This window comes from Hydra viridissima, unplaced genomic scaffold (assembly GCF_058129835.1).
Source record: "Hydra viridissima isolate aposymbiotic clone 2 unplaced genomic scaffold, HvirCarnegie_v1 scaffold_12, whole genome shotgun sequence".
NCBI classification, from domain to species: domain Eukaryota; kingdom Metazoa; phylum Cnidaria; class Hydrozoa; order Anthoathecata; family Hydridae; genus Hydra; species Hydra viridissima.
In genome coordinates, this window is record NW_028324311.1 from 7950263 (window position 1) to 7965935 (window position 15673).

The following is a 15673-nucleotide window of genomic DNA, read 5'->3' on the forward strand; positions in this document are numbered from 1 at the left end:
ATGTACGAAGACTTTAAAGAGCGATATACATAATATTAAATACATAGTACTATTTATTTTACCTATACTTCATTTTTAAAAGTGTGATATATGTGTGTTACTATAAATTTTATGAAACTTTATCATTTGAATAATTTACTTTAAATGCTGTTTTTATATCATCTTTATCATATTGGGTTCCTTGGGTTTTATTATTGAATCATTATTTTCAATAACAAATCTTTTGTAGCATTATTGTGAAAATGAAAAGTATTGATATTGATCGGAGTAATCTCGAAATTAACAATTAAAAGCGCTGCAGTTTTCGGGAATATGCTAAAAATACCTATCACTGACAAAAACAGAAAGAAAAAATCATTTACTATTTACCCGCGTAATACTTGTTATACATTATTGTTACAATATTTTACTGTAAAAACTGCTTGTGTTAAGGATCAATTTAAAAAGTATCAGACTCTATGTCTTTTTTTTAAAATGATTTGAAAAATGCCTATATCATTACACCAAAAACCATATTCATATATGTTTTTTATTTATATATATATACAAAACATATATGTATATGTATATATATATACATATATATTAAATAACATGAATTAACAGGTTTATATTTATATTTATAATAAGGTATGGCTGATGATTACCGTAAGGCAACCTCTGAGAGATAACATAAACAAGAAGTCTAAAAGGAAAAGCTTTTTAACGCGCGCACGCGTGCGTTGATTTTAAGTTAATTAAAGATGGCGGTTGATATACGTTACAGCAACGAAAACTCTATACAAAACAAACAAGCTAATACTAACAGGTAATGCGACTGATCAAATTATACTTTTACTGTGTAAGTTTTGAATTTCAGAATAAGCAGTAATATTTACTTAAAAATAAAGTCTATAAAAAACAACTCCAATACCATACCAATTCCTAAACTTGTATTAGTAAAATTAAATTCTATTAGTAAAACATTTTGTGTTATGTTATTGTCCTTTGTTTCTTATACTAGTTAAAAGTCTGTATTCTTTTTAAATATGTAATTTAAAAGGTGTTTGGAGGAAAACTCAGTGTTAAGATAGCACAAATCTGGTCAGTATTTATGACAGCTTCTTTTTTAAAGGATAAAAATTGATTTTGCTAATATAATATTGTAAAATGTAACATTTAATGCATTTTTTTATTGCTATATTTTCAGTGATGAAGAAGAAGATGATGATAAAATAGATAAAAGCACATTTGAGTCAAACCATAAAAAGAAAAAGAAAAAGGAGAAAAAAAAGCGTAAACATAAAAAGAAGAAGGACAAATCTGCATCTGATAATGATGTTTTATCTGTACTTATTGATATGGCAGACTTAGATCAATTGGAAAGTCGCAAAAGACTTTTACAACAGCAGTTAGAAGAAACTACAAATGGCACTAATATAGTTGTGGCATCAGAGGGTAACAATGAATATTCTGAGATAATGAAAGAGCTCACAGCAAATGACTCTGAAGTTGCAAGGTTAGTTGAGGATTGTAAAAAAGAAGCTTTAAGGCCAGATAATGAGAACAGAAATGATAAAAAAAGTCATCTTTCTGGACATAATTCATCAAGTAAGATTGATAAGAAAGATGACAAAAAAAACAATGAAAATCGTTCAGATGGCTCAAAAAAAGATCGATATAATAGAAACGACTCTAGAGATCAGACTGAATCTAGAGTTCGTTCAAAGACTGATAATAAACGAGATTTAGATAAAAGAGAAGATTTGTATAACAGAGAAGAATCACGCAGAAGAGAAACACACAGAAGGGAAGAAAGTGAAAAGCATGAGTTTGACAGAAAGCAAGATTCTAGACTTGATAATAACAAATCAGATGATCGAAGAAGAGATGCAGAGCCTGTACGAAACCGAAGTAATGAAAGATCAGTTGGCAGAATTAAAAATGATGATCGAAAAAGGTCTAATGATCGTTCCAATGATTCTGAAAGATCAGATGGAAGAAAAGTTCTTGATCGTTCATCTAGTGATAGAAGATATAGAGAGGGAAGAGACAGAGATAATAGAGATAGAGACAGAGATAATAGAGATAATAGAGATAGAGATAGAGATAATAGAGATAGAGACAGAGATAGAGATAATAGAGATAGAGATAGAGATAGAGATAATAGAGATAGAGACAGAGATAGAGATAATAGAGACAGAGATAACAGAGATAGAAATGCTAGTCGAGACATATATGGGAGAGATAAACCTAGAAACATGGAAAGAAGTCGAACAAATGATGAAACACATAAGCAAGCAACTTTAAGAGAAAATCGTTTAGGAAATGAAGAGCAAGAGAAGAAGCGGGAATCATCAGAGGATGAGTAAGGGTTTATTAATTTGTTATTAGTAAAATATTTGTTTCATATAAATTATACTTAACTACTTTTGTGAATAACTACTTTTGTGAATATTTTTGTTATATATATTAGTGTATATTTTAGAATTATATATGTGTATAAATAATACTTAAAGCTATACACATACTTTGTAATCAGCAGTTTTTTTTAAATTTTTTTCTTCATGCATGTTTTTCTTTTAGTATTAATCTTGATGATTTTGCTGAGAAAATGGAGGTTGATGAAGAGCAGCTAATTGCAAAACGACGTGAAGAACGCAAAGCCTTAATCGCAAAGCTGAAACCCCCCACCCCTGAGCCAATTAGTGAACCTATAAAATTACCATTACCTTCAGTAGAAGTGATAAAAAAAGAAACATCTGCTGAAAGTGAGAGTAGTTCAAGTGATTCAAGTGAGAACTCAAGTGATAATTCAAGTGATTCTGATTCATCATCCACAGATTCAAAAAAAGAAAAAGAAAAGCAGAAAGCTCTTCTGTTAAAAAAGAAGCTAGATACTGAAAAAGAAAAACTTGAAAGGCGTAAGTATCAAAAGCTTGTGCAACAGTTGCAAAAAGAAAAAACAAAGTTGAGTGATAAGTATAAATCTCTAAATAAAAATAGCGATAAAAATAAAGATCGTGAAAAGTTGAAAGAGAAAATTAAAGATATCGATAAGCAATTGCAAAAAGAAAAAATAAAAGAGGAAAACAGATTGAGGAAAAGAGAGGTTGAAAAGCTTAAAGACAGAGAAAAAGAGTTACGAGAAAGATTAAGGCTTCGAGAGAAAAAAAGAGAGCAAGAAAAAATCTCAGAGAAAAAAAGTAAAAAGGATTCTGGTATAAAATTGCCTGAAAAAACAAGCAAATATACTTCTGAAAATTTTTCAAATAAACTTGAAAATTCTATAAAGCGAAACAAGGAAATGAACCCTGATGAAGTACCTGATTCTAAAAAAGCTAAAAATGAATTTACAGAAAAATCTACTAGTAAACAAGAAGATATGGTTCCAGAGGTTATTGAAAGCTCTGATGAAGATAAGGCTGTCGGTATGGATATGTTTGCAGAAGAAGCAAACAATATGTTTTCAGAGAAGTTTGAGGTAATTCATTAGATTTTTAAACACAATTTACTGAATACAGATATCATTTCTATGGGCTTTCCTATTTTTTTGATAGCTGTTTTTTGATAGTTTTTTTTTTTGTTTTTTTGTTTTTTTTTTGCATCTAAACTTGGTTTTAAGCTTTCTTAATTTTAGTTAGTGTCATTGAAAAATTAAATCTATTAATTACGAAACCTAGTATATATTAAACAAAATTTGTTTAAGAAAAAGAATGTAAAGAAGATCTATCCTTAGATTTTAAATAAACTGCAGTTTTCAATTTTATGTATGCATCAATTATAAAGACATGGTTCTAAGTCCTTGGTTATATCTATTGAAAATGTTGTTCATTTACTAATAATAGTATTATTCTATTCACTTTATTCAATTTTTTGAAAAATTAGAGTCCCATGGGAAGTGGAGGGAATCGAATGCAGGCAAGACCTGAAGGTAATAATCCAAATCTCACAGATAACTGGGATGATGCTGAAGGATATTACAGTAAGTGTAGTTTTTTACAAATTTAAATGAAAAACAAAACAAAGTGGAGCAAATTTAGTTTTTAAGTGATCATTTGTACAAACTTTGTACCATAGTTTGTCAAAAGTTTTTATGGTATGTGTGGCTATTTAAAAAAAGTTTTAATGCTTTTTTGTTTAAGCTTTCAAATAACAAAACAAAAAAAATCTTTGAAATGTTCATAATACCATGAAGTTATGCACTTAAATAATTAAACATTATCAGTTTTCTTTTTTGTCAAAATATTCTAGGCTGTATAGCTCCAAGACAATATTTTCAACAGTAAATTTGTCCTAGCAATACAATACATGTTGCTACTAATTTACCACCAGGATGTTTGACTCTAGGCAAATAATTTCCAGAATGATTTGACAATGGTTTGGAAAATTTCATAAGTGTCCATAGGACAAGTTTTCCATTAAGTACTTGTAGAAATAACTTCTGTCAGGCAGCATTAAAACTTCATACTTTTTATCTGGAGAACAAATTTACTATAAAATTTTCATTACAGGTGGTATTGACACCTTGACATTGCTAACAGCAATCAAAATTAGGTGGGGAAAAGTAGTTGATTACAGAATAAGGAAAGATGTAATTGATAATGATGATTCACCACTACAACCTGAAATTTAATTTGACAAAATTCTAAACATTTTCTGATATTAAAAAGCTTAAATCTGATACTATGCAGTGAATAGAGGGCTTTTACGGTAAAATTACACAATAAATCTTAGGTTTTATTAAATTAATAACATTTAAATAATGCATGTTACCAGATTTCAACCATGCACTATCACCAGATAAGCATTTGTCATCAAATTTTGTTATTTTTAGTTTGAAATTTTAGAAATCTTGGTAGATTTAATCATGATAAATGGCAACCATAATTACTCTAATAATTATGATAAGGCAAAAGTTAAAGAAATGAAAGTTGAAATGAGTCAAAATGTGGCAAAACTGACTAAAGATGTTGTTACTCATGAACTTTTAAACATCTCTATTGAGGAAGGAGGATTTATTGCCAAACACAAGTTATATTAACTTTATTAAAACGTAAGTTATGAGAATTATGAAGATGTCTTAAAGGTATTTTCATTGGACTTAAATATTAAATAAGTGATTGAAAGCACTGTTTTGCAGGTAGAACATTTTGTGTGTAACCAGTAGGCTTTTTTTATATTTATATTGTGAATAGTCTTATAAATAGCCAAAATTTCCGTGTTTATTTGCCTTGTATTTAGGTAAAACTGAAGAAGTTTATACCAAATTTTGAAATTTTTTGTTAGATCTGAGAATGAACTTTTAACATTACAAATGAACTTTTTTCATTACATTAAATGTTCTGGCACCAAATACTATTTAAAATAGAAAAAACTCAAACAAGTAAATGCAGCATTCTTTATTATGGTCAATGATTATCAGATTATTACTAATCATAACTTGTGCAATACTTAAAATGGTACATTTACTTTATATCAACCTTAGTTTGAATTAATTACTTAAAGTCATAATTAAATTTAGAATTGAAAAGTTTTTTTTCCAGCCTAAACCTTTTCAATATTTTACTAGTGCTGCTGCTGCTGCTGTAAACAGAATGTATATACAAAATATATGTACTCTGTATTGTTAACAATGATTTCTTTTTTTATGTTTTTTTTTTTATTTTATATAGTATTTGTCACTAGTAATCAGTAATAAATCCATTTAACACCATTGTATGTTAGTAATCCATGTTATCTAATGAAGACTTTTGTAATGCCTAATTTTCCAAATTTATTTCCAAAGAAATTGATTTTATTGTTCAATTTTATTTAGTTAGGAAAGTATTTGTTGATAATTTTTATTTAGCTCAAGTTTCATTATTTTAAAAGCTATTTATATTTTGATAGTATTTTAATTATTAAATTGCTACATTGTTTTTACTTCCTTTTGATTAGAAACTCGTATTGGGGAGATATTAGACAAACGTTATAGTGTTTATGGGTATACAGGCCAAGGGGTATTTAGTAATGTTGTTCGTGCACGTGATTCTATGAAAAGTAATCAAGAAGTTGCAATCAAGATTATAAGGAACAATGAAGTGATGTAAGTGGTGTTTTATAATGTTGCTCATTTCTATCAACAGGCTATTGGTTTTCTTTTACAAGTTACTATTTTAAATAAATAACATTTTAAATAAATAAACTTTTCTTTTATCTTTTTCTAGTTTTATATATGTTTTTGATGAGAGAATTATATTGAAAACATTTGATGAGTTTTTTTAGTTTTTTAAAGTAATGTTATCACTTGACAGATCACTTCTACTTATGATCACAGGTTACTTTAAGTTATCCCTCAATAGATTGGAAAACCTTCAAATAATTGTTACTTGGTAAAAAATATAATTTTTTTATGTTGTTTACCCTGAGTACAAACCTATGTGCTAGTTTCAGAATAATCACAATTATTATTCAACTAATACTAAAATATAGTTAAACAATCTTTTATGTAATATTTTAACTTGCTATAAAGAATTCGATCATTTTAAATTAAACTATATAGTTGAGTTAACTGCAGAATTAGCCATCGTTTTATCTACATACCAAATATATATATATATATATATATATATATATATATATATATATATATATATATATATATATATAGAAAAAGCAAAGTTTATTCAACAATGAAATCAAATAGTAAGACCTCTTAAAAACAGGAGTTTATTGTGGAGTATTACTATGGTCCATTTTAGACCACTGTTCTTAATGATTCTGTTTGAAAGTTTGCCTAGTAATAATATATGTAGACAAAATTGATGAAAGTTCCTCCCATGCCATTAAAAAGTAAATAAACAAGGATTTTTAAGTAATTTTGATATATTTTAATGAAAATGTTATTGGTATCAGCTTGGAAAAGGGAAAATAAGCTGCCTGGTTTTTAAGACAGCCAAACAGAAAAATAAAATTAGTTTAGAACCATCATAATAACATTTAATCTACACAAAGCAAACTCATATAACTATAGAGGAGTCATTTTTGAGCTGCCTTCAAAGAAACATTAGTAAGATCATCTTTGATTAATCATTTAATTTTTTCTCTGCCTGATAGAGCAGCTTCAGCAGTTTTAATTTGTTGTATAATTTATAGTATACCATGATGTTGTAAGTTTGGATTTAGCATAAGTGCATCTTGATTGTCTATAATTATTATAGAAAAGAGCGCACAATATCTAGCAATGTAAAGGTTAATTCAAATTTAATTATCTCACAGTCTCATAAAAATGCTAGCATCTATTTTAGTATGTCATATCTTGAATGAACAAGCTTATTTAAAATATAGAAATTATTTGCATTTAGAAAATCTGTATAATTTACTTAAAAATGAATCTTGTAAAAATAATCATTAGTAATATAATATAGCAATTTTGTGAAATAAATGAAAGAACTCATGAGAGGTATTAAAGAAACATCAAACAAGAAACAATAACTAGCATACTGAAAGTAATATTTGTTAAAATTCAGCACATTAAGTTAACTAAAACTAAAATACCTTGTGTTGTTTCTGGGCTTGCAGTGTATAAAGAAAATACCTTGTGTTGTGTCTGTGGTTGCAGTGTATAATAAAAATGCTTGAATACTAAAGCATGGAGCATATTTGTCTTTTTAGGAATAAACAAGGTCGCCAGGAAATGAAGATTTTGGAGCGCCTTAATTCTGCAGACCCTGATGACAAATATCATTGCTTACAAATGTTTACTCATTTTTATCATAAGCAGCATTTGTGTTTAGTTTTAGAAAGCTTGAGGTACTTTATTTATTGTTTATTTGGTTTTTATACTTAGAGTTGATTACCCCTTTTATTTCATTTACTTTAAGAACTGACAAAATATTGACTAAGAAAAGTTTTCAATTGCTATTTTCTATTTTCACCTTCCAAATAATGATAAAAAAACTGCAACTTTTCAAGGTGACATTGACATTGAAGCCTTGACATTGCTAACAGCAATCAAAATTAGTTGGGAAAAAGTAGTTGATTACAAAATAAGATGTAATTGATAATGATGATTTACCACTACAAACTGAAATTTAATTTGACAAATTTCTAAACATTTTCTGATGTTGAAAAGCTTAAATCTGATAATATGCAGTGAATAGAGGGCTGGGTCATTCCATATCAAATCACCTAATGGTCCCCCCGTTAGCACCTCAAGTTTGCTTCAAATTTTGACCACCCACAGTATTTATGAAAAAAATACAAACCTCATAATTTCAGCTTGATTGGCCGAACTGTTCCAAAGTTATAATTGATTTAATATTGACAAAATTCAGAAAAATTTGAGCATCTTGAGCTTACAGTAGATTTTTTTGATTTTTGACAGAGCATAACTTTGTAAATAAAAAAGGTGATCACCCTAAATTTTCTATGTTAATATTTTTTCACCCAAATAATCCAATTTTGGACGTGTTTTTGACTGATTATAAACAATTTTTGAGTTTTTGTACCTCAAAGTTGCTAATTAACCCAATATTAGACAAAGTTTTGGAAACTTTAATGTGCTACAGTTCAATACCAACAGACAAGCTGTGCCAATTTTTGTTACTTTTGTGTATTTAGAGTAACCATATGCGGAAAAAATTAAAGTTATGTGTTAAATGTTATTTTAATATCCCTTTTTTTTAAAAAATACGTTGAGTTGCATTCACTTTGTAGGCATAGAAAGTAGCGTAGACAGTTAAAATAAATTATGAAACTTTTTACTGGCAAGGTTCTATATATAGACAATCACCAAAAACGATTCAAAGACCTATACTTTATTTTATGACATAATTTTAGCATTTTGAGTGCAGTGCTTTTTTAGTTTAAAAAGATACCTTCTAGCGCAAGTTATATTACGTTTCAAAAAATAAAAATCAAAATCAAAAATGCTGAAAGTAGAAGTGTATATACACATGAAACACAAGTACACTAATTTCTTTATCTCTGGTTTACATTACTCATGATACTGTCATAATCATTATTAACAAGTTTGTAGTTACGAGCACTTCTACCCTTAATGGCTGGAGCATTTATTTGACATATTTTTTTGTCAAATGGAATCCAACACTGACTTGATCGTGCATCATTAGTTTTCCATTTTGAATTTAACTTGTTTCTATGAATAAATTTTACATTAACATCTTGGTTTTCATTACAAATCTCAAGCACAAGCCCTATGTACCATTCATCATCGTAAAAACATGCAATATATTTACCAGGTTGAAAGGATTTTTTTTTGCCAAGTTAATATTATTCAGCAAATGGGTATCAAAGATAGTATCGCTAGAGATTCTCCGTAAAAATAACTTGTCTCCACCTGGTACAAAACTGTGATAGCTTCTTGTGCCTGGGATTGTGCTCATCTCTTCATATTGTTTTTTTAGGTTAAAATAAGTTTCATGGTTATTGATATCATCACTTGAAATGTAAAACATGTTAACACCTTAAATGTTTTTTTCAGCCCATGTAAACAGTTCATTTGATGTAAGAATCTGGTTTGCATTTGCTGCTTGTAGACTTGCTTTTGCTGCTTCTCTTTTTATTGTTCCTCCTATTCCGTCACATCGACTTTTGCCATGGGATGTAGCAAAGAATTGATACTCAGTATTTATATTGTGATCTTCAAGATGGTACATTAAATTTAACAGACATTTGTAATTTTTGTACTGTGACACAGCACCATCACTGAAGTATTTTACTTTATTGATTGTGGGTAGTTTGATTTTGATCATTGGGAGTAACTTTGTGAGAAAACAATGAACTGTTGTTTGGTCATTGCAAAGATGGTCAGAAATTGTACAATAGCATTCACATTTGAGTTGATTTTTTTCATCTTAGTAATAAACAACAAATGGATGTAAGGTAGCTTGATCGGCTTGCCAGTAAAATCCTTGTACAGCATCTTGCACAAGAAAACTATAGTTCTCTGCAAAATCCATAAGTATAAGACAAGTGCAACTCAAAGTATTCAACAAAAGAAAATATTTTATCAACAAAAGAAAATATTTTGAGTTGCACTAGTGCAACTCAAAGTATTCTCTTTGACACAAAGTGATTTGTTGTTGGCTGAAACAAATGGACAGAGTTTTTCCTTTGTTTTTAATGGGCAATCTGTTATTGCATTTTCCGCTTTAGACATTTTATTAACCCCATATTATTTTGTATATGTACTGTTACATTTAAAGAAACAAACTTATTTAAAGAAATTAAGCAAAAACTAAAAAAAGGTACATTAATTCATGTGTATGGGATTATAAAACTATCAATATAAAATTATAATATAAATGCCTTCATGTGAAAAATTCAATTTTTTTAATCTAAAACTAAACAAATTAATTATAAATCTAAATGAAGTTATAATAGAAGTATTTTCATGTAAAAAATGTAATCTAAAGGTAATGTTTAGTGTTTGGAGAATTTTTTAATGTAAAAAAATTTGATATAACAGAGAAATGTTTCTAAGTTACAATTTCATAGTATATTAGTAACTATATTTAGTTTATAAAATAGTTAGTACTATTTAATTTAACTATAGATAATTACTTATCATATTAAACTATATTATTAACAAAATACTAAATTTTATTACATTGTTAAGCTTTATTTTGTGAAAAAAGTTGGTTTAGTCAAAGGTTTCTACCATCTTTTATAAGACTGCACCTCATTAGTTACAATTTTCTTGTAAAAAATTTTGAGACTCTTCTCTGAAATTTTATCATAAGATAATTGTACATATAGCTGATTATGTAGTATGGTGATCTTTACCATTAATTTTTAAAAAGTAGTTTCTGGTTCAGGCAAATTGAATTAAAATGTAATTAAGTTAAGAGATTACTTATATAAAAACTTGTCTTTGAAAAAAATATTGCATGTGTAGTTGTTCTTTTACGTTGCTATAGTGTCTCCCTCTGATTTTAATCAAGTTTTTTTATAAAGGAAAACTTAGAGTAAGACATGAGTTCTTAAAGTCTTATGTATCCTTATAAATTTCTGCTTTCAATTGACTTTTTAAGAGTAGTGTTACTGTATTACTTTTTTATTACAGCATGAATCTCAGAGAAGTACTAAAGAAATATGGTAATAATGTTGGTTTACATATTAAAGCAGTTCGCTCATATGCACAACAGCTACTACTTGCATTGCGGTTACAAAGGAAATGTGGAATCATTCATGCTGACATTAAACCTGATAATATATTGGTAACTCAAATACCTAGTTAGGGTTGAAAAGAATCACTTAATTAGTTATCTCAAATAGTTTTTATCTATTAATATTATATATGTATATGTAATATATAATATTAATAGAAATTGTAAAGAGGAAATTTTTTATGCTATAAAGCGCTTTTATTACTTCATCAAACACATCAATAATATATACCATAGTGCCTTGCAGTATTCTATGGTATTAAAATCTAAAATGTTAAGTTTTTATGCATGTATTTTGTACATTTAACTTCTGTGCAGACAAGTTAACATCTGTCTAAGAAAAAAAAGCAAAATTGTTGAAATAAACCTTTTTATACTTTTGATGAAAATTTACAAAAGATTGCTATAATAGATTTAAAAAAATATCTTACTGTATTAATTTTAAATATTACACATGTTAAAAATTAACTTTACCAGAATTAAACTTGAAAATGACTCTGTACAATTAAAATCTGTTTTGACTGTATAAATGTTTCTGATGTTGTTGTTTTTTTGTTTGTTTGTTTTTTAAAAAATCATAATTTATTTTTTGCTGAATTGATTATGCTGACTTCAGGTGAATGAATCTAAACTTGTACTAAAGCTTTGTGACTTTGGATCAGCATCTACTATAAGTGAAAATAATATCACACCATACTTGGTTAGCAGGTTTTATAGAGCTCCTGAAATAAGTAAGTGCTTAAATGTTGTTTTGTTAAAATTTATCTTAAACAGAAATTTGAAAATGGTGGAATTTTTAAATTTCTTTTTTAAAGTATTTATAGGTTTAAAAATGTCTATGCAACCAATTGGACAATAAATTACACAATCAGTTTTTCTATTTAACTTACACACTGCTTATACACCTTTTTCTTTTTAAATGAAATGCAGCACTTTGTGTTTAGTTATTGGACGTCCCTATGATACTATGATTGATCTGTGGTCAGTTGCTTGTACTCTATATGAACTCTATACAGGAAAGATATTATTCCCTGGAAAGACAAATAATGAAATGCTAAAACTTATGATGGATGTTAAAGGAAGGATGCCAAATAAACTCATTAAAAAAGCTATGTTTCGAGACAAACATTTTGATGAGAATTTTAACTTTATGTATATTGAAGTAGACAAAATAACACAGAAGGTATTTCATGTCTTTTAGTTTTTAATGTCTTTCATTTTCTGACATCCAGGATGTCTTTATAAAATGTTTTTTTTGCTTATTGTGATAAATGAAAAGTATTCATTTTTGATGACTAGCTCATTAGTGAAAAATTCTTCCAGAAAAAATCTTTTTTATTTAAAGGTTTAGGATGCTTTAGCCTTATTTCTATCCGTTGATAACATACTGTATGATACTTGGTATGATATCATGCATGATACCATGAGGTAATGATTTCAGAACAAAAGTGGTTTGATTAGTTCTCTCTAATAGATTTTTCTTAATTTAAAAAAAAATGATCCCAAAAAAAAATATTTTTCATACTAAGCTATATAACTTAAAGTATATGTGCAGTCGAACTGGCGCTCGTTAGCATAATATTTTTGGTAAGATTTTAGAAAATATTTGCCACAAATAAATTCAATTGCTCTATTCTCCTTTAAATGTCCATTCTCCTCATATCCATTTTTAGACCTAACTCATGTTTAGAGAAATAGATTCTAAATGAGCAACCTCTAACAAAGTAAATACATATAAATGGTACAGCTTTGATATTATCCATTCAAAAAGATGTCAATGACGGGGATGATGTTAACCTTCAAACATTGTTACTTAAAATAATTAAGTTTAATGGATTTAATTTATTTTTAAATTAGGACAAAGTTACTTTCATAAATTATACTACACCATCAAAAGATTTGATGGACATGTTGGTTGGAAAGCAAAAACTCAACGAAGATATGAAACGTAAAGTTGGACAGCTTCGAGATCTATTGGATCGTATGTTAAGTTTGGATCCATCGAAACGAATATCAGTGAGCCAGTGTCTAACGCATCCATTTATTTCAGAAAAGATCCTATGAATAATAATATCAAAAATCTTCTCCGTCTATAAAACTTAAAAACATCTGCACTTTAGATTTATGGATGAACTGTAGAAATCCCGACAGGTTAAATATATATTTTTAACAAAGTGTATTTGTCTTTTTGATTTTCTTTTCAAAAAAGTGTTTGTTTTCTTATACAACTATTCCATTTTATACTTTTGCGTAATGAAATGTATTTATTAGCAAGAAAACCATTCAATTTTTTGAAAGCTTCTTTGATTTTAACTTAGTTACCAAAGTGTTTTAGTTAATAACTATTAATGCGTGTTGTTTTCTTGGAGTTTTCACTTTCTTTTCTAAAAATTCTTTATTTGTTTATTGACTGGGAATTTTCGAACATAGTACCTTACTACTCTCTGCAAAGTTCATGGCTGGTAAGAATAAAATATTTATTGTTTTTGATAAAGAACTGTTTAAAGAATGTATTCTTTGTTTAATAGCTGTGTACGTCGAAAGAACTCCACAGAGTTTGATGGAATTTACACGATGGTAGGTTTTATTCCAGAAAGTGAACATATATACTTGTAGGAGATAAGGATGGTATACGAGAGAAGTAATAGCGTTTCTGTTTTTGAGCGTTTTACGCTCATCGCGTACTTATAGCAGTTGTAAATCTTTTATTTTTCTAGTCAACACCTACAATAGTTTCTTGTAGTTTTTTTGTTAACTAACAGACAATATTAGTGTTACGACAATTATGGCAAATTTTTATTTTCCTCATCGTAATTAGATTTAAATTGACTGGAAAATGACAAAGAAGAGCATTTGGTTAATTGTGATGAATAATACTAGGTGTACTTCAGGAACTTGATTCCCTTCTGAAATCGCATTAAAATGTCTCATGGAAGACTAACATTAATGCAATACGTTTATATTTGTACGTTTATAGTTTTATAACAGTTATAAGTTGTATAGATTTGGAGATTTCGAAGAGTTAATGAAAGACCTATCCCCTTTCATAATAAAATACAAAATTTAACATAAACGAATTTATTTAAGGCAAGTTTATAAAAAACTCTTATAACGTTGCAAACGAATTTATTTAAGACAAGTTTTTATAAAAAACTCTTATAACGTTGTAAACTTTCACTTTAAGGTATGTATTTCTGTTCTTTTTTTTTCACCTCAAGTTTATTGACAATAACAAATATTTGTTAAATTACATTAAATTTTGTTTATTAGTGATCAGAATAATTTTATTTTTCATCTTTCTGATACTTTTTATTAGCGCAAAAGCAGCTCACTTAAAAATCAGTTTTATTCTCAAAATGACGTTTTTTAAATTCACAATCGCATTTATCTATTTGTTTAACACTCTTTCTTCCCCCTTTTTTTTTTATTTTTTTATAGGAATGACCAATAATACACATGAAGAATGTTTCTTGATCCTTTGGTGACAGAGATCGAAATCCATGATGCTCCCGTACTCTTTGAAAGCTTACTCAAGGTCATAATAATATGTAATAACAATATAGAATTAGAAGATCCGCAAAGCTTTCAAGTGGAAGAATTTATCGGATGAAGATAGTGGTTCTATGTGTGCTTAGAATTTAAGCTCTAAAAGTTTTGAGCGTAGTAAAAATTATTTTGTTACAAACTAAATCTAGACATGATCGTTAGCATTTCAATCCGCACTGTAAAAAAAAAATACTTTGTAAATGTATCTTAAATTTTAAAAGAAAATTCGTGCTGTTTATAACATGACATTAAATCAAAAAAGATTAATTGATTTTTTGAGATTGTGGAATTTGAAACAAAGTTTTTCTATTTTGTTTGATTTTCAATTATTACATGATTTTTGAAGTTACGTTTTTTACTTCATTTGCAGCTGAAGAGATGTCAACAATTTTGACTTAACTGAAATAACCAATGAGATTTTCTATTGGATTGAAATACTCGATGACTTTCTTCATTGAATAACTAATCGGTGCGGACAGAAATTTCCTCGCCGAAGATAGAACTTAGCTGGGTGCAAAATAAATCATTGTATGGGATGCACTTACTATAAACCGAGAATTCTAATTGGTTAATGATGCGTTTATTAATATAACTTTATGCTGTCTCAATGTCACCGTTATGCTGTGGTGGAATGGTATTTGAATTTAACAGTTGATCACCCGAAATTGCTTAATGCAAAAGTGTTTTGCAGTAAACGCTCTCAAATATAATTATTTTGTTTGAATCATTAAATTTTTTACTATTGTAATTTCTTATGCTTTTAATGGTTCAAAGTTAATGTTTAAGAAACCATTAGGATACTGTCGTCAGAGCAACTATCCTTATAAAACACAATATTTAGTTTCAACCTATTATTACTTTTTTAATATTTTTTTGTAAGCAAGAAAAAATCAATTTAAAGCTAATAATCATTGTCAATTTAGAATTTACGAAATTAATAAAGCGGTCGAACTTTGAATTTTTAGGATACCGTA

The 15673-nt window shown here is 27.8% G+C and overlaps 1 protein-coding gene across 2 annotated transcripts; it reads left to right on the top strand.

The window, feature by feature from the left end:
- The first annotated feature begins 630 nt into the window (after positions 1 to 630).
- On the top strand, positions 631 to 15444 carry LOC145194165 (uncharacterized). Of its 2 annotated transcripts, XR_016445396.1 has the most exons (12): positions 631 to 808; positions 1190 to 2347; positions 2566 to 3463; positions 3868 to 3964; positions 5920 to 6067; positions 7636 to 7773; positions 11051 to 11204; positions 11770 to 11884; positions 12098 to 12336; positions 13011 to 13304; positions 13682 to 13730; positions 14592 to 15444. XR_016445396.1 is itself a non-coding variant. In XM_090068034.1 (10 exons), exons 1-10 carry the CDS (start codon positions 744 to 746, stop codon positions 13215 to 13217), a joined length of 3219 nt encoding a protein of 1072 aa, XP_089924160.1. In that variant the 5' UTR covers positions 631 to 743; the 3' UTR covers positions 13218 to 13327. The 2 variants fall into 2 exon arrangements, 1 of the variants encoding a protein (XP_089924160.1); XM_090068034.1 differs by lacking the exons at positions 13682 to 13730; positions 14592 to 15444 and having other exon boundaries at positions 13011 to 13327.
- The last annotated feature ends 229 nt before the right edge of the window (positions 15445 to 15673 follow it).